General features: G+C 60.6%; 1 protein-coding gene across 3 annotated transcripts in view; it reads right to left on the reverse strand.

The window, feature by feature from the left end:
- Window positions 1-380: 380 nt before the first annotated feature.
- The window catches only part of TOM1 (target of myb1 membrane trafficking protein), a 39892-nt gene continuing 20532 nt past the window's right edge, over window positions 381-19740 (reverse strand). Inside the window, exons 4-16 of one of the 3 annotated variants that reach the window (XM_054574557.1) lie at window positions 18998-19147; window positions 18510-18644; window positions 18255-18398; window positions 15620-15736; window positions 13518-13651; window positions 11693-11726; window positions 11227-11320; window positions 10434-10554; window positions 6590-6665; window positions 3817-3855; window positions 2321-2380; window positions 1326-1365; window positions 381-1240 (exon numbers count right to left, since the gene is read on the reverse strand). In XM_054574557.1, coding sequence (XP_054430532.1) covers window positions 1086-1240; window positions 1326-1365; window positions 2321-2380; window positions 3817-3855; window positions 6590-6665; window positions 10434-10554; window positions 11227-11320; window positions 11693-11726; window positions 13518-13651; window positions 15620-15736; window positions 18255-18398; window positions 18510-18644; window positions 18998-19147 — 1299 coding nt within the window. In that variant the 3' untranslated portion in view covers window positions 381-1085. Of the gene's footprint in view, window positions 1241-1325; window positions 1366-2320; window positions 2381-3801; window positions 3856-6589; window positions 6666-10433; window positions 10555-11226; window positions 11321-11692; window positions 11727-13517; window positions 13652-15619; window positions 15737-18254; window positions 18399-18509; window positions 18645-18997; window positions 19148-19740 lie in introns of all 3 variants that reach the window. The other 2 variants (XM_054574556.1, XM_054574558.1) reach the window with 2 other exon arrangements.

Raw genomic sequence — 19740 nt, forward strand, 5'->3', positions numbered from 1 at the left:
TCAGAGAGGACGTGGTCCCCTCCCTGCAGAAACATCTCCCCCCATCGACGGCATGTGCCCCCACCTGTGGCTGCTGTGCGGCCGCAGGGCAGGAGCCGGCTCAAGCGAGCACGGTGCAGTGAGGTGCCCTGCGCGGGCAGGGGCATCACTCAGAGGGGTGGCCGGGGGCCCCCGGCAGGGCGAACCGTGGCTGAGCCCGTGTGAGGTGCCTGCACCGGTGAGGCGTGGCTGGAGGCCCCGTCCTGCCACGCCACCTGCACCGCCTGCAGGTGCCATCCCCTGGAGGGTCCCCAGCCCAGGGCGCCCAAGTTGTCCCAGCCACCGGTGAGACCGAGAAAGTCACTCCCCACTGGGAGGCTGAACGCAGCCATCAGGGCGGTTTCTACCTTTTAATAGGGGGTATCATAAAGGCACCTCTCCCAGTACAAGAGGATCAACCAACAGGTGGGTGGCCCAAGCCCGGGAGGAAGAGGAAGGGCGGGGGCAAAGGCAGTGAGGAGACTGCGGGCCCCTGGCACGCCCCGAAGCTCCCCCGCGGCCTGGGGCGGGGGTACTCTGGCCCCACAACGTGCAGCTTCGTACCCAGACACTGTGCAGCTCAGCAGAGGGCCCCATCCCCGCCCTCGACAGTGGGCCAGAGCCTTCCGGCTCCAGGAGGCAGGGGCCAGGGGGCGGCCAAACACTGCGCAGGAGCTTCTGCGTCCAGCTCCCAGCCAGACCCTGACTGGTAGCGTGGGCTCTGCAGAGGGCTCCTCAGGGGACAGGTCCAGGGATGGGATCACCCAGGGCAAGGAGGGGCCACCAAGCAGCCAGCCTGTCTGTCCCAGGCCACCCAGGTCTCAGCTAAGTCCCAGCAGTCGGCTGGGGTGGGGAAAGAGGCAGGAGTGGCCGGGGTCCCCGTGAAGCACTGACCCGTTCCCCCGCTTCACCTGCTGCCTTCCCACTTCCCACATGCCCAACCTCAGGGAGGAGAGAAGAGGGTAACAAGCGACCCCCTAAGCAGCCTTAACACTGAAGGAGGGAGGGGACCCCAGCCCAGGGGGGTGGGAGCAGCAAGGTTTGGGCCGCAGGGTGCCAGCCCCCACTCATAAGGCAAACAGCATATCGTCATCTTTCTCCTGGGTCTTCTTTCGAGGGGCGGTGCCAGGATGGGGTCCCGGGGGCCCCTCGGCCGAGGGACTGGAGAGGTTGGGCAACCGATCAGCCACTTTGGCCCTTTCTTCCAGGAACTTGTCAAATTCTAGAGAAACAAGAGAGGCTGGGGTGGGCTCCAAGGCCTGAGCGGGGTGTAGGGAGGACGTGGGCGGGCGGGCAGGGCCTACTACCTTCGCTGGTGACACCCTTGGGCTCCTCCGCATCGTTCCCCTGAGAAAGCAGAAGGAGGCAGAAGTCAGGTGGGCAGGGGCGAGGCGGAGCGGGCCTGCCGAACCGGAGTGGCCCAGGCACAGGCTCTGCGGGCCGAGGACCGGGGCCTCCCCTCAGCCGCCCGACCTCGCATGCCACCTGCCCTCTCTGAGCCTGGGTTTCCTGCTTGGTAACGCACGCGGTTTGTTGGGGAGTGAAGGTGGAATAGCACAGGTAGAGGAGCAAGCACAGGGTGTGGGGCCAGCGGGTCCTCAAGTGAACGCCACTTCCCTTCCCTGGTTCTGGGGGGTTAGACAGACGCCCCTGTGGCGGGGAAGGCCGACACCCAGAGACTGAGGCCAGCACGCCGAGTTGGGGGTTAGGGGGGTGAACCTCTGTCACAAGACAGAACAGAAGGGCCTCGCCTGACCCCTGGCAGAAACGTGGTTTGGGGGCTTGTGGAAGGCAGCCTCTGGCCCGGAAGGGCCCAGGCACTTGGTTCTTGGCCCCCAGAGAGGGGGTGGCAGATGCTGGGGAGGGAGCTTACTGGGGGAGACGGCTTGGGCCCCCCGCCTCCTGGACGCAGCACCCCCTCCTCTCAGCTGCCCATCAGTCTCCAGATCTGGAAGGCGGGCGCGGCCGTGTTCCCTCTGCGTGGCCTGAGGGCTCCCTGCGCTGTGGCCGGTGCAGAGCCTGGCACTGTCAAGACTCCTTAGGTGCCCTCAGCTGACACCCACTGGGACCTCACGGTGGCAGCACGCTTGGGGGAGGGTGGGCACCAGCAGCCGCGAGGGGCGTGGGGCCTGGGAGGAAGCGGCCGGCCGGCAGGGGACGGGGCATGTCCAGCTGCTGAGGTGCCCACAGTAGTGCTCCCTTCGTCACTCACTAGCTGCTCACTGTGCCCCCATGACCAGCCACTTCCTTGTGAGGAAAACGGGAGCCCCGCTGGGGGCAGGCTGGGCGGGCCCCGACTTACCACGTCAGTGGACAGCCACTGCTCGATGTCCTCCATGAGGCAGGCCTGGGTGACGGGGATCTGGAAGGACCGGAGGAGTGAGGCGGGGACGGGCGGTTGCCCTCCCCGGGCCTCCTCACTTGCGGAACGGGCCAGGCCTGCCGCGCCCCCTCAGGGAGCCGCGGTCCCAGCATCCCCTCCAGGAGGACTCTGCCCGGCTGCCTGGGGCCCTCGGTTCTGCCCGTGGTGCTGGGCTGTGGGCAAGGCCGGTGCAGGGCCAGCGGGCAGAGCAGGGGCCAGGAGGAGAAAATGGACCTCCAGCTCCAGGCACTGAGGGTGCAGGCAAGGCCTCAGGCTGCAGGGGTCAGGCCTGGTGCACAGTCCCAGGGGAGGGGCTGGGCAGAGGTGCACAGGGGCATCTGACAGAAGAATGAATGCATGGAGCCCAGGGGAGGGTCCGCCATCGAGGCTGGGGTGGGGGTGCGACTGTGCACCAGGGGCCGCCAGGTGCTGTCTCCCTGTGGGCCCACAGACTCAGAGCGCAGGGCGGAAGGGCCGAAGTGCAGGGAGGTGCTGAGAGGCCTGAAACGGCCCAGCTGGCGGACTCAGACGCGCTGAGGCTACGCATGAGGCCATTTCACTCTGGGCCACAGAGACGTGGCTCTACCACACCGGCTCCTGCACGGGGCAGGGGGCGGGGCGGGGATGGGGGTGGGACTGGGGCTGCAGGCTTCCTTCTCTGAACGCTTCCTCAGTGCAAGAATCACTTGGAAATTCTGGGCAGATTTTGGAGTCAGAGGCTGGAACCTGGCTCAGCCCCTCAGTCCAGCAAGACTTTGGGCAGGTTCCTTCCCCCGCTGAACCTCCCATCGCTCCTCTTCACAGAGAATAACGACAGTACCTACCGTCCCTGGTGCTCTGAGGATTAAATGAGATTAGGGCTATAAAGAGCTTAGCACAGTGCCCAGCACCGAGTAGACGCTCAAGAAATGCTAGTTACCAGTGAGCCACTTTGGGAAAGGGGGAGAGTGAGTCTTTCTCCAAACAAGCCAGTTCGATCCCCAAGCTCAGCCTCCAGCAGCTGAGGCCCCGAGTGGGTAGCAGGAAGCTCAGAGAGGAGGCAGGAGCCACCTTCCCAGCAGCACCAGGGGCACCAGCACGTGCCCTGGGCTGTCCACACCAGCTCCCTCGCCCCTCAGCTCTCCGCCGGCACTCCGCCCAGAAGCAGGCAACCCGTCACCTCCAGCCGCCAGACGGGGGCGCCCAGGCCTTGCGTCCAAGTCAGGCACCGCGAGTGGGCACCAGGGGGCCGTGGAAGCAGGAGCGGAGGGAGCAGGACCACACCGAGTGCTGGGGTGGGCGCAGCAGGCCCTTGGCTGTCCAGGGGCTTGCGGCGCCCTTTGTTCTCCCCTGGACCTATCGGTCCTGCTCCCTCCGACGGTACCACCAGGGCGGGGCCCCCAGGAGTGACAGCCCCAGCTCTTGGGGTGGCCCCTCCTCACCATGCCTTGTCTCACCATCCAGTCACTGAGGCTCTTCTCACTGCTGCCTCCCATCTGGTGGAGAAGGGTCACACTGAGGGAGGCAGGGGCACAGGGCCAGGGCCGCTGTGGGCTGCCCAATTCTCTAACGGGGACGCTCCTTTCAGGCCAGCGGGCCTGCTGCCCCCTTACGAGGCCTGTGCGCGCGCACATGTGTGCGTGGGGGCGCATGCACGCCTGCGCAGGCGTGTGGTGGGTGTGGTGGCGGGTGAAGGGGCAGGACGCAGCAGAGGGTGTCCCACTGCCGGGGGACCACAACAGCCCCGGGCCACCAGAGCGCTGATGGGCTGGGCACGGCTTCCCCGCCCTTTCCACAAGGACCCCAGGGAGCGGCCCTGAGCCAGGGATTTCGGGGGATTCGGACAGGCACCTCAGGCTGAGATGCACTGGTCTACCCAGTCCCCTCAGGCTTATGGATGGCAAACGGGAGACTCCTTGGGCCGCAGAGCAGATGGGGAAGAGGGAAACCAGGGTCCTGCCTCCCTGCCCCAGACAGACCCCACGTGGGGCTTCACACACACATCCACACCTCACAGGACGTGGGAATGGAGGGTGGGGGCAAACACTGGCTGCCACAGAGCTGGCGCCTGATTCCATGCTGCACTTGGCTGTTGGAAATCATGTTCTGACGGTTCAGCAGGAGAAAGTCTTGCCACCCGCCAGGCTTAAGCACCTTGGGAGCAGGTGTTCATCGACATGGTTTTAAGAAAGTCATACCCGGATCTGGTGGAAGTGGCTTAAATCTCTCAAGTTATCAGAGATGAATGAGCCTTCACTGATCGGTTTTTGCTTTTCTGCCAGCAGGGGGCATGCATCTTTGCTCCCGGCGGCTAACTCCAGGATGGTGCAGGAGCCAGGAGACCCAGGTTCTGGTTCTTGGCATGCCCCCAGGCTGCCTGTGCCCCTGGGCAGGTGGCACCTGTCTCTGGACTGCAGCCCCTGCATCTGCCACAGGAAGGGGCCGGCTGGGATGGCGGCTGCGGGCCTGTGGACTGAGCCCCTGCCCACGAGAGGCCAGGGGGCCCCAGAGGGAAGTGCTTCCAGCAGGCGTCCAGAGCGCCCAGGTTCATCTGGTTCCCGCAGCCAGACTGCCGGCCTCTGGGGAAGGAGGCCTGAGCAGGGAGCGTTCGCCTCAGCCCCCTCTAGTTTTGCAGGCCCTTGGGATTCTCGCTACTAGCACCAGCTCAGGAGCCAGACAGACCAGCAGGTGAGAGAGCCGGGCAAACTCCTTCACAGCTCTAAGCCTTGGTGGTCTCTCCTGCACGTGGAGAAGCAACTCCACGGTACGGTGACGACTAACTGCTTCCCGGCGTGCCAGGCCTGTGCTAAGGATGTCATAGCTGTTGGCACGCTTACCCTCCCTCTGGGACTCTGTGCCGCACCAGCAAAGGGGACAGTAGCACACGCTAAGGGTCTGTGTGATGGCTGGTAAGCGGGGAGTAGAGAGCTTAGCACAGGGCCGGGCACAGAGCGCAGGTCGACAGACGACCGCTTACCAAGAGCAATGATGGGAGGCTCCATGAGGTGACGGGCACACAGCGCACATAGGAGGCCCCCGACCCCCTCGCTGGCCAGGCCTGGCCCTGCTCTGACGTGGGAACGAGCCCTGGGATGCTGGGGAAGTCTCTGGGAATGAGCCGGGGGTCCCCCCAACCCCCGCCTCCCAGCAGTAGACTGGGCGGCTCCCACAGCCTCCCCACTGCTCTCCCAGCTTCCACGCTGGCTCCTTCTGACACAGAAGCCAGATGAATGTCCCCCTCGGCTCAAGACTGCCCACTGGTTCCTCCTCACGCAGAACGAACCGCACAGTCCTCCCAGCAGCCCCTCAGGCCCGCTGGTCCCTGCTGCCACTGCAGCTCTGTCCCACCAGCTAGTCCCACCCCGGCCTCAGAAGCCCCGTGCTGTCACCAACCCCTTTCCTCTGTGGGCTACGTCACTGCCCCTGTCTCTCTGAGCCCCGGGAGCTGCTGTTTCCGACCACCTCCCAAGGAGCAACCCTATCCACTTACTGGGACAGAAATTCTCAATGTCCGGACAACATCCGGACACAAATTCAACTGTAGGAGACGTGTGCTTGGAGTTCTTGCCAAGGGGGTGGGGAATGTGCTCAGTGCTGGTACTTGGCTGTCACTCAATACACAGTCTTCACTAAAGGGAACTACAATGGCGCCCAGAGTGCCGCCTTGTGGTTGCAGGGTGGAAGGGCAGGCAGGCAGCTGGGAGGAAATGCAAGGCTGAGGGGCTGGGGGCGCAGCAGGGGATGGTGCAGCTCTACTTTGCCCCCTCTGTCCACACTCCTGCAAAGAACAGGTCTGCAGAGAGATAGTGAGCTACAATACTGACTGAGCTCTCAGTCTGCGCCAAGCACCTTAAGCGCACCCTCTCCCATATCCTATTATGAATTGTGTCGGCACACGTGAGCTCCAGTGTACAGAGGAAGAAGTTGAGTCAGGAAGGTAGTCATCTGCCTAAGGATACACAGCTGGTGGAGTGGCCCTGGGCGAGAACCCAGGCTGCCAGACTCCAGCTCTGCCTCAGACTCAGGTCTGAGCCGTTGCTCTAACCTCCCTGCCACGTGAACTTGGGCAGATGACCATTCCCTCTGTGAAACGGGAACACTTATATCAGCTATGAAGAGCCAATAGGAGAACCAGATGAGGAGAGGGTGGCGGGCCTGCCAATCCAGTGCCCGGCGCACGGGGGGCATGGCGGACAAGCGTTCCCTGCCTCCCTTTGGCCCTCTGCTCACCGCTCCGGTGCTTTGCTGCCGGGCATCGAGGGCTCCAGCCAGGCCGTCTGTAGCTTGGGGGTCTTCGTATTTTACCCTGAAACAGAGGCCACCGTGGCCGTTAGATGCCGCCCTGGCTGGACCAGGTGTGCCAGCTGAGAAGGGAGGGAGGGAGAAGGGCAGGGACGAGCTGGACTCACATCCCGTGTGGACCTGGGCTGTGCCGGGGCAGGGCCGGCTCAGGCCCCCACTTCCCGCCCCGGGAACCGTGTCGGGGGTGCAGCTGTGTGGCCGGCGGCAGCACGGCTGCAGGAGGCCAAAGGCGGAACGAGATCGCCGACAGCCGTCACTAGGTTTGGCCAAACTCCAGGGACGAGACATGGGGCCAGTGACCCCGTGCTTGTGGAGCAGTCCTGTCTCAGGACCCCTTCTGAGCGGGCCCCGCGGGATGGCTGTGCAAGCCGGGGCTCTGCTGAGGCTGCTGAACAGGGATCCCACTCGGCCGCTGCGCGCGGGCAGGCTGCTGGCCCACCGCATGGCCGTCTGGCGCGGCCCTCCTGCTGTGGCAGCGCCGTCGGGGGTGATCCTAACCGTCTTCTGGGGCTGCCAGCCAGTCGGGTCGGGGGGTGGTGGTGAGGAGCTGGGGGGGACAGGGTCTGAGACTGCAGGTCCCGGGGCAGATGAAGTCAGGGAAGGAGGTGTCTGCTGGATCTGAGGGGAAGTCTTAGCAGGAACGAGAGAATAATCCAGGAGCAGGAGGAAAACCTGGGCTAACGAGGGGGCCTGGGTGTGTCCCCTGATGCTAGAGAGGGGACGTCCAGATCACACAGCCCTGATGCTTGGAAAGAGCTGTTGTTCCTACTCTGAACCACCGGCAGAGAGGAGGAGAGACCTCAGCCCTGGCTCAGTCCGGCACCGAGGAAGACGTGAGCCCCAGAACCCCGGTTACAAAGGAAATCCCTGCACAGGTAGAAACGAGGGATCTTCCTGCAGGTGCCGGTGGGCTGTGGGGTGGGGGGGCCACCCTCCACTCCAGCGAAGCCAAGGCAGCACCGCTCCAGGCTTTGGGAACAGGGACCCTGTCACACTTAACTGCGGCAATGCTCATTTACCCTCCCGGGGAGAGGCCAGGCTGGTAATTCAAGGGGTCACTTGAACAAGCACTGTGCCCCAAATTCCCATGCAGCCGCTCTGAAGAGCGCGGCTGCCAGCTTGTTCATCCCCAGGTGCGTGGCTCTCGCCCACGGCAAGTGGGCAGGGGACAATCTGCAGGGCCCTGATGGGGTGGCCTGAAAGCTGAGTGGCGGGTGGCTCGCTCAGGCCCTTCCAGAGTAGCCTCGCGCCCCTGGCTAATTCTGGGCAGTAAGCACCGGCGAGGAGGAAGTGGTGCCAAAAACTGTGTAGTGCACCCTGACCCAGGGAAGGTCTGCTCACCCAGGGTGTGGAAGCAGTCATGTTGCTGTCCCTGTACCCAAGAAACAGCAGGTGCCTTGTGGACAAAGGCAGAAAAAGGCACGTCTAGGAACATATAAACTGGTGCTTCCCTTCACTCTGCATGTAATTAGGGAAGAACATGCATGTTCACACTGCATGTTCTCCCCTAATTACTCTCATCACCTCTACTGCTTCCCGGCTCTCTCGCACATGCACACACCTGCACTGCCCTGAAGGCCGAAGCTCAGCCATCCCCAGGGGCCATGCCTGCAGCAGCGGAGGGCCTGGCGTACCCACACGGAGGACAGCCACACAGCCCAGGTGGGGCTGCAGACCTGGGCCAGGCGTCTGAGGTCCTACGGCCAGCACAGGAGGGAGGGCTGCTCCTCAGATAGTCCTGGGAGGACTGGTGACCACAGGCTGCACCTGGGTCACTTAGGGTGCCACAGTGGTTGGCAGAAAGTAGAGCGTGTCCTCAGAATGATGATGTGGAAGAAGCTGAGGAAGAGCTCCTTGCTTCCGCCAAAGCCTGGCTAAGGCACCCCTGGCCTGGCTCACCCGATGCCCTGTGGCTCTCCTTGGTGCCCCGAGGGGAAACGCCTGGTTGGGCAGAGAGGCCAGGACTGCGCCAGCTGCGGCCAGGGATGGGCAGACAGCGGGCCTGACAAGCGCTGGCTTCCTGGTGGGGGAAGGCACAGCTGGCACAGCTCAGGGCGGGGCCTGGGCCAGACACCCAGTAGATAGAACAGGGTCAGGTGAGGAGTCCCAAGGCCACCAAGCGACCAGGGCTAGAGATCCAGCTGGAGCATAAGGGAGGGGGCCAGGCAGAACAGAGGACAGAGAACTCCAAGCTAGGGCACATTCCTGTCCCCTGCAGGGCGCTTTCCCTGGTGTGGAAACCAATCCCGGGGGCCTGCGGGAGAACCCAGGACCTGAGAAGGTACCTGACGCTGTTTCAGGCCCTTTGCCCTGCCCCTGCCCCATCTCATGCTCTTTCCTGTCTGAGCCTTTGCACGTGCTGTTCACATGGGCTGAAGTAGCCATCTGGACATCCCCCACCCTGCTGTCCAGGCCACGGTGCCTGGTACACCCCTCCAGGACAGCACTCAGCACTGTACGGCAGTGGTCGTGTGCGCGTCTCTCTCTCAGAGTTTGCAGAAGCTGGAGGGAATGTTCCTGGTGTGCTTTCCTCTGTCCCTCAGGGCCTCGCTTCGGTAACAGCAAACCTCAGCCAGGTTGGTGAGCTGGGCCAGGTGCCAGGGGCTCTCTGGTGTGGCCAGTGTGCCACCTGCCGAGGCCTACTGGGGTGGGCCACCTCCTGGCTGTTAAATCCCACCGGACTCATTAGCTTCTGCCTGCAATGGCAGCCTCACAGTGTCCCTAACTCCATGGCAACTGTGGGCTGCTGGTCCCAGAGCACCTGGGCTTGGGACGACAGACTCTGTCCGAATAATGATGTGGCTCAGGGATCCTCAGCCCTCCTTTCCCTAGAGCTGGCTCTGGCCAGTGGGCAGGGCTGTGGGCAACTCCATGTGACCAAGGTGGCTACACCTGGATTTGCCAGTGTGGAGGGTATCTCTGGGCCCTCTGGAAGCCTGTTGATAGTTTCCAAAGACACCAGAATTACCACCAGGGAGCTGGAGGGTCTACGAGGAAGGCTCCTTAGTCCCAAGCTTTCCTCGGCTGTCTGTCCTGGCCAGCTCCAGCTCAGGCGTGGGCCCTAACTCAGCCTCGGCACCCTGCTTCCTTAACGTGCCTGCAGGGAGTGCGTCACAGGACAGAGGCCGGGGGCTGGCATGAGCCCTGACTGCTGAAAGCACCCCTTGGAAATGGACAGTCCCCAGGGAAGGATGGAAGCCCAGCTCTGGGGCATAGTGGTAGACTTGAGAAGGGCAACAGGGTGTATGGAGCAACAGAAATGACTGGACATGCCCCTGAGGGCCCATCAGGAACCCCTGCCTGCCCCAGAGGGCACAGCACACAGTGTACAGTGCAGCGGGGCCTGAGTCGGGCTGGAGACACTGGGCCTGCACCAGACAGACATGGGCTCCCAACCCAGGAAGCCACTTAGCTGCCTGACCCTGGGCAAAGGGCCCGGCCTCTCTGCATCTCGGTTTCCTTATCTGATCAGATTATGTAAGATTCTGGCATGCAGCTGGTTATCAACCACGAGGCCATCCTCCCCGCATCCGGCTCTGCCTACGCTCTGCCTACTGGGTGCTCAGCCTGCCCCCTGGCCGCCGGCTCTCTGGGCTGTGTGGGGCTGACGTGGGGAAAAGTGTTCCGCCAGCCCGAGAGGGGATGGGCAGGGGCCGTGTGCCTTTCCACAGGGTGAGCCCGCCAGCAAGCCGGGTGCAGCGGCCTGCAGAGGGACTTTTCTCTGGCAGGGAGCTCCGCAGACTGCAGGGGATTGGGGTGGGGGGGCACTCACTCTTTCCGCTGGTCAGCCAGCGAGCTGCCCCGTGTCAGCGCAAACATGTCGAACTCGTCCTCCACCCGGCCAGAGGTCTCCAGAGACTGCAGGCCAGCTCTCACACTGCTGGAGCCCAGATCTGTAGGGACAGAAAGGCCATGTGAGACGCTGCCCGGCTGTTCTTGCACATGCCGTGGCCACGCTGCTCGCTGCTGGGCCCAGGGCTGGCCCTGGAAAAGCAGCTCGAGTGGAGGTGAGCCAGGGCAGGATGTGTGAATGGGGCAGGCCACCTGCTGGCTGGGGGACTGTGGGCAGTCACTTCTCTCGAAATGATTTCCTAGGGCTTGGCATAAAGCAGGTCGTCCATCACATTAAAACTAATCATGGTGATACGCCAGCGATTGCTAGCGCGTGCCAGGAGCGTGCTCCGCGCCCAGTACTGGTCTAAGCAGGGGTCATCCTGCGCTTCCTCAGTCCTCATGATGGCCTGGGAGGAAGGGCCCACTCCTGCCGCTCCCGAGGAAGAAAGAGGGACACAGGACGTTCAAGTGACTCGCCCAAGCTCACCCAGGTAATTCAGGCCACGGGGGATTCAGTGTGGAGGGGCAATCTCAGCACAGTGGGGTTTCTGGGGTTTCAGAGGGCTCAGTGGCTGTGGGGCTGTGAGGGAGAGTCACACATGTTCTGTCCTGGCAGCAAGGTTGGGGTGCCGGTGAGGTGGGGTCTGGGCTGATGTTCTGCTGTTGGTGCTCCAGCTCCAAGTGTATCACTGGGTGGCACCCCCAGAACTGCAGGGGCACCCCGCACTTACTCATTCCTGCCAGCTGGGATGAGAGGCTGCTGGTGGCTGCTGGGTCAGTGCTCATGTCGATGAGGTCAGCGGCCGTCTCGGCCTCACTTGGGGCCTGGGGGGGAAGGGACAGGTCACCGTCATCTTCCTGCCTGCAGCCTTGGTCCCCTCAGCTTGAAGCACTGGCGCCTGCCTGGGGAGCTGTCACCCACCAGGGCCCAGGCAGCTGTGACTTGGGAGTTTTTCTTTCTCCCCTTGGCCTCTAGCTCTGCTGTTCCCTCTGGGAGGATGGGAAGACCCTTGGGCATCCACTGGTGGCGGAGCCTTAAAGCGGCAGTGACACTAACAGTGAGGAGGGGACTGTTCTAGGAGCCTAGATAAGAAGGCACCTCCTGTCCAGGATACGGGGCTGCAGGGCGGGTGAGCACAGCGTTGCATCTCCCTGTAAACAAGGCCATGGCCTCGTCACAGGAAGGAAGCTGGTTACCTTGGTGGTCTGGCCTGTTCGGATCCGCTCAAACCTACGAGGCAAAACGAACTGAGTCAGGGAGACAGACTGAGAGCCCGGGGCATGGCGCAGGTGGAGCCTGGCACACTGCAGGGCCTGGCCACGCAGCGGGCCGCGAGGGTGGCAGCACATCTTGTTTGTCCTGCACAGACCCAGCTGACACCTGATGTCCCCAGAGAATTGTTAGCCGGCCCTTCGTTCACTCGCAGAAGTGCTCCAATTTGGGTTGTCAATTATCTGGCCACTCCAGTCACGACCAGCATTACACAAACGAAGAGACTAGGGGAGAAAGGAAGCAGGAAGGCCCAGCGCACGGGGGCGGTGAGCGCTCTCTTGTGGAACTTGCTCCATAATACCCTGCGTGTCCGTGTGTGCGCCAGTGGCTCCCTATGGTGGTGTCAGACAGACACACGTCCTCACCTGGCACCGGCCTGAGCTCACTCTCACAGGCCAGGCGGGGAGGGGCCGAGAAGACCTTGGTCTGGGGTGTGTTTCAGTCCCAGTCCTGTCACTTGTTAACTGTGACTGTGGGTCAATCACATCCCTTCTGAACTTTAGTCTCCTTGTCTATTAAACAGGGGGTGACAGCGGAACCCGCCTCCTAGGTGGGAGGGTCCAGTGAAGACACTGAACATGACTGTGACTGTGAATGTTAATGACTGTGAACGGGAAGGCACCGTCGAGCAAATGCCAGGCCTGACACCAGTGGGAGTCAGGGGGAGTCACCTCTGGGGCCACCTCACAGCCCACACCCCAAAATGGCAGGGAGAGGGCCCATTTATTCCACTGGGAACATGAGCAGGAGAGGCCGGCAGGTGCCGGCTGCGGCAGCCCCACCCGACTCTCGAACTGATTTGGATTCACTCCCAGTGTGTCTGCTGATGGATAAAGATACAAAATGAACGAGGGGCGGAGGAAGCGGAAGTGAGCGGCGTCCTGGACCAGATACCCTGACTGATCAGAGCTTAATGGGCATTACTGTGTGGACTCTCAGTTGCCCTACAGGGCAGGTGCCACCACGAACCCCATCTTATAGAAACGGGGATATGTAGGGGTGCTGTTTCTGCAGACCCAGCACCCCTTCTCCGTTCTTTTGTAATAGCACCTAAGTGCTTCTCCGGGGACCTGCTCTTCCCCTATTTCCCACGATCCTGGTGGGACTGCCATTGAGGGGCCCTCTTGTCCCCCCACCGGTGGGCATGACAAAGCTGAGCCAGAGCTCCTCTTGGGGGATATGACCCCTGAACAGAATGATACAAGCACCCACTTATTGATGGGGACACAGTAGGGACATGGTCCAGGAGGTTCTGCCCCAGAGACCCCTGAGCAGCCCTAGGACCTGTTCTTCCTGCTGGGCTGGGAGGCCTCACGGTCCCACTCTTCTTTGGATTCGAAAGCTACGCATTTAATAGAAGCTATTCATCTAATCGATCCCTTTTCTGTTTAGGTCGGCCAGAAACGCTGTATGTGGCCTGCAGTCAAAGAGCCCTATCAGGTCAAAGTGGTCCCAGGCCCCAGAGCCAGGCAGGGGTGGAGGGCAGGCCAGGCCTGCTGGCTGCGGCCCATGCTCGCCGCCAGCACGCTGCTGTCCCAGGGCTGGACGCAGGGATACAGATGCGGGGCTAACTCTGACCAGGAGAAGAGAGGTGGGCGGAAAGCCGGGCACACACGCCAATGCTGGGAGAAGACAGCAGAGGACATGCGCACCGGACGGCCAGGCACCGGTGTTTGAGAGGGAGGTGGGAGCCGGTGGGTGGTGTGGGGAGGGCGGGAGTACAAGGCGGCAGGGGAGGGGGGTGGCTACCGTTCGTGGCGCAGGAACACGTTGTTGAGATTGTCGTTGACGATGAGCAGCTCCTCGGTCAGCTGCTCGTTGGCGATCCGGGGGATGAGCTCCAGCACCCGCTGCTGCATGGCTCGGCACGTCCGGTTGAGCTCCTGCCGCAGAAGCGAGTGAGACAACTGTGGCCACTGGGCCCGGAGTGAGGCCCTCTCTACTGGGTGGGCCTGGCCTCTGGGTGTGCCCTGGGGGACCGAGTGGTTTCTAGACTGGACTTCCACAGAACAGCTTCAGGGGTTCTACAAGCGAGCCTCTGCATCTCACTTCTCAGTGTCCCAAGCTAATGTTTAATTAATGTGTTAAAGGGCGCTGCTGGTAGAACCTGGCTGTGCACAGACTTCAGAAGTCGGTTCCGCCGTCTTTGCCTAACTGGAAAACCAGGAGGCTGGCTGAACAAACGGCACCTTCTCTGGGTGCATTGTTTTGTTTTGTTTTTTTAAACCAAGCACAAAAAATGAGCTAGGTGACTCCAACTATTATCCACAAACCTGTATGTTGAATCTTTCCCTCATTATCCTCAGACTTATTTTTTAAAAATACTTTTGTTTTGGAATAATTTTAGATTTACAGAAAAGTTGCTAAGACAATACAGAGAGGTCCCAAAACCCTTCATCCAACTCCTTCTCAGCCCAGCGTTTGCAGAAAGTAAGACGCTAGCATGGGGCGATGCTATGCACACAACTGCAGATTTTACTCAGGTTTCGCCAGTTCTGCCACTAGCGCGCCTTTGCTGTTGCTTCATTCATCCAGTCGCCGGCTGACCTTTAACCAGTAAGCTTTATGTATTCAAATTTGTTTGGGAAAAAAAAAAGGCCACAGTGTTACAAGCATTTCATTTGCAGGACTGGGTGTTCTTTGTTCAGGGACCTGCCACCTGGTGGACAGGTGCCTGGGTCACGGTCTTGAGGTCCAAACAGACTACGGTCAGGCATTGGTGCCTGGGACCACACCCAAACCCTCTTCTGGAGGTGGCATAGGGACTAGACACTGCCCCTGTATCGATTTGGGTTCTTTTTGGACCCTGTTACCCGCCCACTACTAGGTCAGGCCTTTTCGTCCTGGGATTTCCTTATCTGCTTTTAGCGTGACTTCCAACAGCCGGTGGTCTCCCCTCTCTTCCTCCCATGACCAACCAGACTTATGGCTTTGTTCCCACTTCCTTGTCTTCTCAGGAGCAGCAGCTGGAGCCAGGCTGCAGGGTTCAAAGCCCTGCTCTGCGGCTTACCAGCCATGTGACCCTCGGCCCATTACAGGACCTCCCGGCCTCCGCCTGCTGCCCTAGAAAGTGGGGATAAGAGTCCCTACCTCATGGAAGAGGGTAGAGAGTGAGTGAATGTATATCAAGCGCCCACATCAGAGCCTAGCGCGTGGGAAGTGCTCAGTGCACACGGGCCGTCTGTCAGCCAGCCTGCCTGCTCCAGCAGTCACTCACACTGCAGGCCCTGCCTTGGGACACACAAAATTAAGAGCAACCCTGCTGCTCCCTAACTCACTCAAGCTTCTATCATAAGCCCGCGAACAGTCTTCACAGTCCTGTGTCCTTTCAATTCCGAGACTCTGGCTTTACTCCCGCACCGCCCCCCCGCCCCCGCCCTCTGCCAAAGAGGAAGACCCTGGGTCAGCTCAGTTGGACACAGTGACACAGGGATAGGCCCAGCACAGCCCCGACCTCAAGGAGTGTGAGGTCCAGTGGGAGGCGGCCACACAACGAGACAATCACACCAAGCACTGCATCCCCTCAAGGGCCCCCAGCTTTCTCAGCGCCTCTGGGAACGGACCTCCATGGGGAAGGGGCCTTTTCCCTAAGCCGGCTCCTCCTGCTTACGAAACTCTCATGTCAAACTTGTACCCCAAAGGCAACTCTTAGAGCGATCTCACAGATGAGGACACTAAGGCAGAATGGCTATCCTGAGTTCCAATCTAATGGAGCCCCAAGTGCCTGGTTTTAACATCTCCCACGGTGACCAAGGAGCTCAGAGTAAGCATGAGAACTGTCCTGTGGGTGGGGAAGGAAAGTGTATGGTCAAACAGCAAGAAGTCACCTGGGGGGGCAGACGTGCGCTCACCTGTAGCAGCTCCAGGTCTGCAGGCTCTGCCTGGGTGGGCACCAGCTCCGCCAGCATCTCCGACATCACCCTCACGTTCCCACTCACCATCTCCAGCTCGCTGCGCAGCTTCCCGATCTGAAACACACCATTGGCCCGGTGAGAGGGGCCAGGGGACTGAAGCCAATGCTGCTCACAGGGGCAGCACCTGGAGCCGCCGGTCCCGGGTGCGGTGCCCAGAGGAGCTGACCCGCCGGCACCCTCTCTTGGCTCCCGGGGCACCGCCCTGCACTAAGGGCCCAGGTGGGCTTGCCCTGCCCCACAGCCCCTCTACATAGGCTCTAGTGACTGTTACCATCTCCAAACTGGGGAGCCTGGTGCAAGGAGAGGCCGCCAGGAAAGCAGCGGAGGGCGAATGCGCCACAGAGCACTGCGGGAAGGCTCCAGCATCTCCCGGCTCCAAGGGCGGCTAACAGGGCCCTGAAGGGCAGCTCCCCCAGGGAGGGGAGAGTCAGCTGGCCTGCTTCCCTCCCCGGGTGATGGGCTTTCCCCTCTCCTCCCTAGGATGGCAGGGCTTTTGTCTTGCTCCTGGTCCGTTTCTTGCCTCTGGTCTACGCTGGTGTCCCAGACTCTCCTGAGGATGAATCCCAGTGCCACCCCCACCGTGAGTACAAAGCTCAGATTTAGCCGTTGTTAAAGGGATAGTTGAGCACTTGTTAAAGGGACGTTAGCTGGCTTTCAGTGACCTAAAGGTCCAAGTCTTGGCTTGGGGAATCGCTGTCAATCAAGCTGCACAGTCCTTTCACAGGGGTGGGTTGGTAGAAAGCTAGAGTATCTGATGCTGTGGGGTGCTGTGGGGTGCTGTGGGGTGCTGAGTCGCCTCAGGAAGGCAGTGTAACTGTGGATGGCTGGGAAGGGATCAGGATGGAAGTTCCAAAATTAATCTGGCTGCAGAGAGACCTTTCATCACAGAACATCTCACGGGTCTAGTATGAGTGGCTGACATCTTGGGAAACGCTCATACATTTTAAATCAGGTGACCTGGCTGGGTTCAGAATCTGAGTGTCACCATGTAAATTCACGATGCCTGTGGCAGCTGCTATCACCACCTATGAAGTGCCCAGCGTTTGGCATTCATTGCTAATTAAACTTGACCACTGCCTGATGAGGTCCCTGTCATTATAACCCAGCCTTTGCAGACGGAGACATGGCACGTAGACACAGGTGGCACATCCACCATGGTTCACTGACACCTTCCAAACCCGAAAAACACTGGATACATTTGGCCTATTTAATGAACACTCTCGGTATAAGTGAGTGGAAAAACTACTGATCACAAACCCAGCGTGTTCAGGTCAGATGGGACCCAATTACAACGAGTCTGAAAGTTATATCACTGAGTGCTGAAAGTCTTAACATGTCCCAGGAGACAACAGAGGACTCTGAAATTAAACAAACACTCAGTTTTGTTTAGGAAGAACCTTCTTGCACTAGACAGAATCAGAGCCTTAACCTACCTAGGTGCTAGACTTCAGGCAAATTGGTTTAAAGTCGTAACCAGGTAAGATAAATGTTGGATCACAAGGTAATGTTACAAGTTTTAAGTACCTTTAATTATTTGTCCAAACTTTCCTAGTAATATCTGTTACTCTGGAGGTGATTTTGTAAGATATCAGAGTACAGAAGTGTCTCTTCAAACAGCGAGGGTGTGAAGGCTGTTTGGTAAGTGTGACACCACTCTGGGAAGTCAAGTTTCACGTGTCTCCACCAGAGACCTCTGTCTTTTTCACCAGCGCTTTCGGCAGCTCCGCTTTTACACTTAGCTGATGTGACATGTCTGAAGTTTGCAAAACACCTCAAAGTGGGCACCCGGACAGTGCAAGACCTTGACCCCTACCCCAGCAGCCACAGGACGGAGCAGCCGGCTCATGCTGGTCACGGCTGTGGGCGTCCCTCTAGGGGGCGCCGCGTCAGCACGCCACAAACTGCTCCTGGCGCAAGCAAGGCACCTCGCCTCCAGCTTTAGGAGGAAGAAACTGCGGGACAGAGGCCCACTAAACCAGCGTGACACCTAGTCCGAGGACTGTGGTCCTTCAAAGCCACTCACAGGGCCCGGGGAAAACCTGGGCCGGGCCCACCCCCTGGAATCTTACACTTGCCTCAAATCTTGGGGTTTCACGGGCAGCATTGGGATGCAATGCAGGAGGTTTTTAAAATTACTTTTTGTGCAGATGTTTTAAAACTGTTTCTAGCCAGAACCTCTGCTCAGATGGAATGTGAGCACACAAGCAAACCGCACTAAGGAAGTGGAGCTGCTGGGGCTGAAGGGCCGCCTGCTGGGCACGTCCTCTCCCCGGTGCCGCCCAGAGGGCTCCACGGAAAACACAGTTTGGAGAACGGTCAATGTACAGGACAGAGCTGGCCTGTGGCCAGACACACCTGACCTTGAACTCCAGCTCTGTCTCTGATGAGCTGTATGGCTCTGGGCACGTGTCTCCCAAATAGGAAGAACAACACACATCCGTGGGGCTGTTGCGAGGACCCAGGAGAGGTGCTGGGACAGTAATTTTCATTCTGACTGGGTGTCCTCCCTGACATGCAGGGAGCGGCCAGGCCCACCGTCCTGACCCGCGTGCCCTGGCCCAGGCTTGTTCACCTGCTCAGGGGTTGGCGTGATGGGTGAGTCGCTGGGGAGCACGACTGGAGTGGGCAGAGGAGCCGTGTGCTGGCTGTTCCCCCGGTGGTTGGCGTCGGTGCCCACAGAATTCTGTCCTGATGGTGTCTCCGAGCTGAACACGGTCTGGAGAGTAAACAGCTGGATCAGCGAGGCCAGCAGGGGCCCCCGGGAAGCGGCTGCAGGAACCTCTTGTGGCGCCTCCCCCACCCACTGCTGTCCCATGAGTCTGCTCACCCTCTGGGGCGTGTGGATGGGCGACAGCATATCTAGGTCGGTCATCGGGAACTCCAGACCCTTCCTCCGCAGGTCCTCGTAGACGGCGACGACACCCGTCAAGTCAGGCGAGCTGCGGAACGCGTCAGCCCAGGACTGAGAGGGGACAAGGGGACATGACCGGTGACCACTGCTCACTGAAGCCCTTTTAAGCTTACCTACCCGCTCCCCAGGGAACAGCAATTCCATCCCTGACCCACTGGTCCTTTGACTGCGTCACCCAGATGGCCCACTGCACAGCAAGGCCCGCAGTGGACAAACCCCTCTCACACTTGCAACGTCCAATCAGCGAACAACCAAGGCGGCCCCGGACAAGAAACGGGGTGAAGCCGACGGGAAGAGAGCAGCAGCGGCATGAGCTCCCTTCTCCGGCCCAGGGCCCAGAGCTCCGTCAGGGAAGGACGCTGGCACCAAGCTCTCCCCCGCTGCTCCGTGTCCCCCGCACTCACCTGGATGAGGTTGAGCACCTTGTCGTGCACGATGGTGGGTGGGTTGTTCTTGGGCAGGATGGTCCTCACCAGCACACCCTCCACGAAGTCCTGGCTGGCCACCAGCACGTGGAAGCGGTGCCCACAGTTCTTGACACAGGTTTCCAAGACCTGGAGGCCGGGAAGCGCCCACAAGCACCCATCAGAATGAAGCACCCAGGGAACCCCCATCTCCCACACTCTGTGCATGCCCCGGGGGGCAGCCTGAGAGGACGGGGCTTTCTGAGGTGAGGCCTGGCACACGGAGGAGCAGAGTCAACGTCGGGATTCCAGGCTGGTTTACTGGAGGGCGGGGCTGGGTGGGCAAGGGGCAGTGTGCTGGCTAGGGGCCCCTCACTACGTGGCCTTCATGCCCACAGAATCCCATCCTGATGCTGTTTCTCAGCTGAATACAGCCTGCAGAGAAGGTGGCTCTCCAGGTGGAGGCCAAAGAGAACTTTCCGTCAAGTGCTGACCCTGCGGCCCCCATTCCTTCTTCCCATTCTGGGGGGGCGTGGCCTTTGCTTTCCGGCATGGCCGGATTCACCGGGATATAATGCTGCTGCGGGGCAGGCTGGCACAGAGCCCTCGCCCGCACTTCCCAGCCAAACCTGCCCCAACAGCCAGCATGCCCACTGCTGGGCCCCTTGCACTGTGGGCAAGGCCTGTCCTCAGCCACCAGCATTTGTTTTACTCTCATTTCTCAGGCAAGGTGTCCAAGAGCC

The sequence above is a fragment of the Pteronotus mesoamericanus genome, unplaced genomic scaffold, assembly GCF_021234165.1.
Source record: "Pteronotus mesoamericanus isolate MK-2021 breed Mesoamerican mustached bat unplaced genomic scaffold, CSHL_Meso_final contig_263, whole genome shotgun sequence".
In the NCBI taxonomy this organism is placed as follows: domain Eukaryota; kingdom Metazoa; phylum Chordata; class Mammalia; order Chiroptera; family Mormoopidae; genus Pteronotus; species Pteronotus mesoamericanus.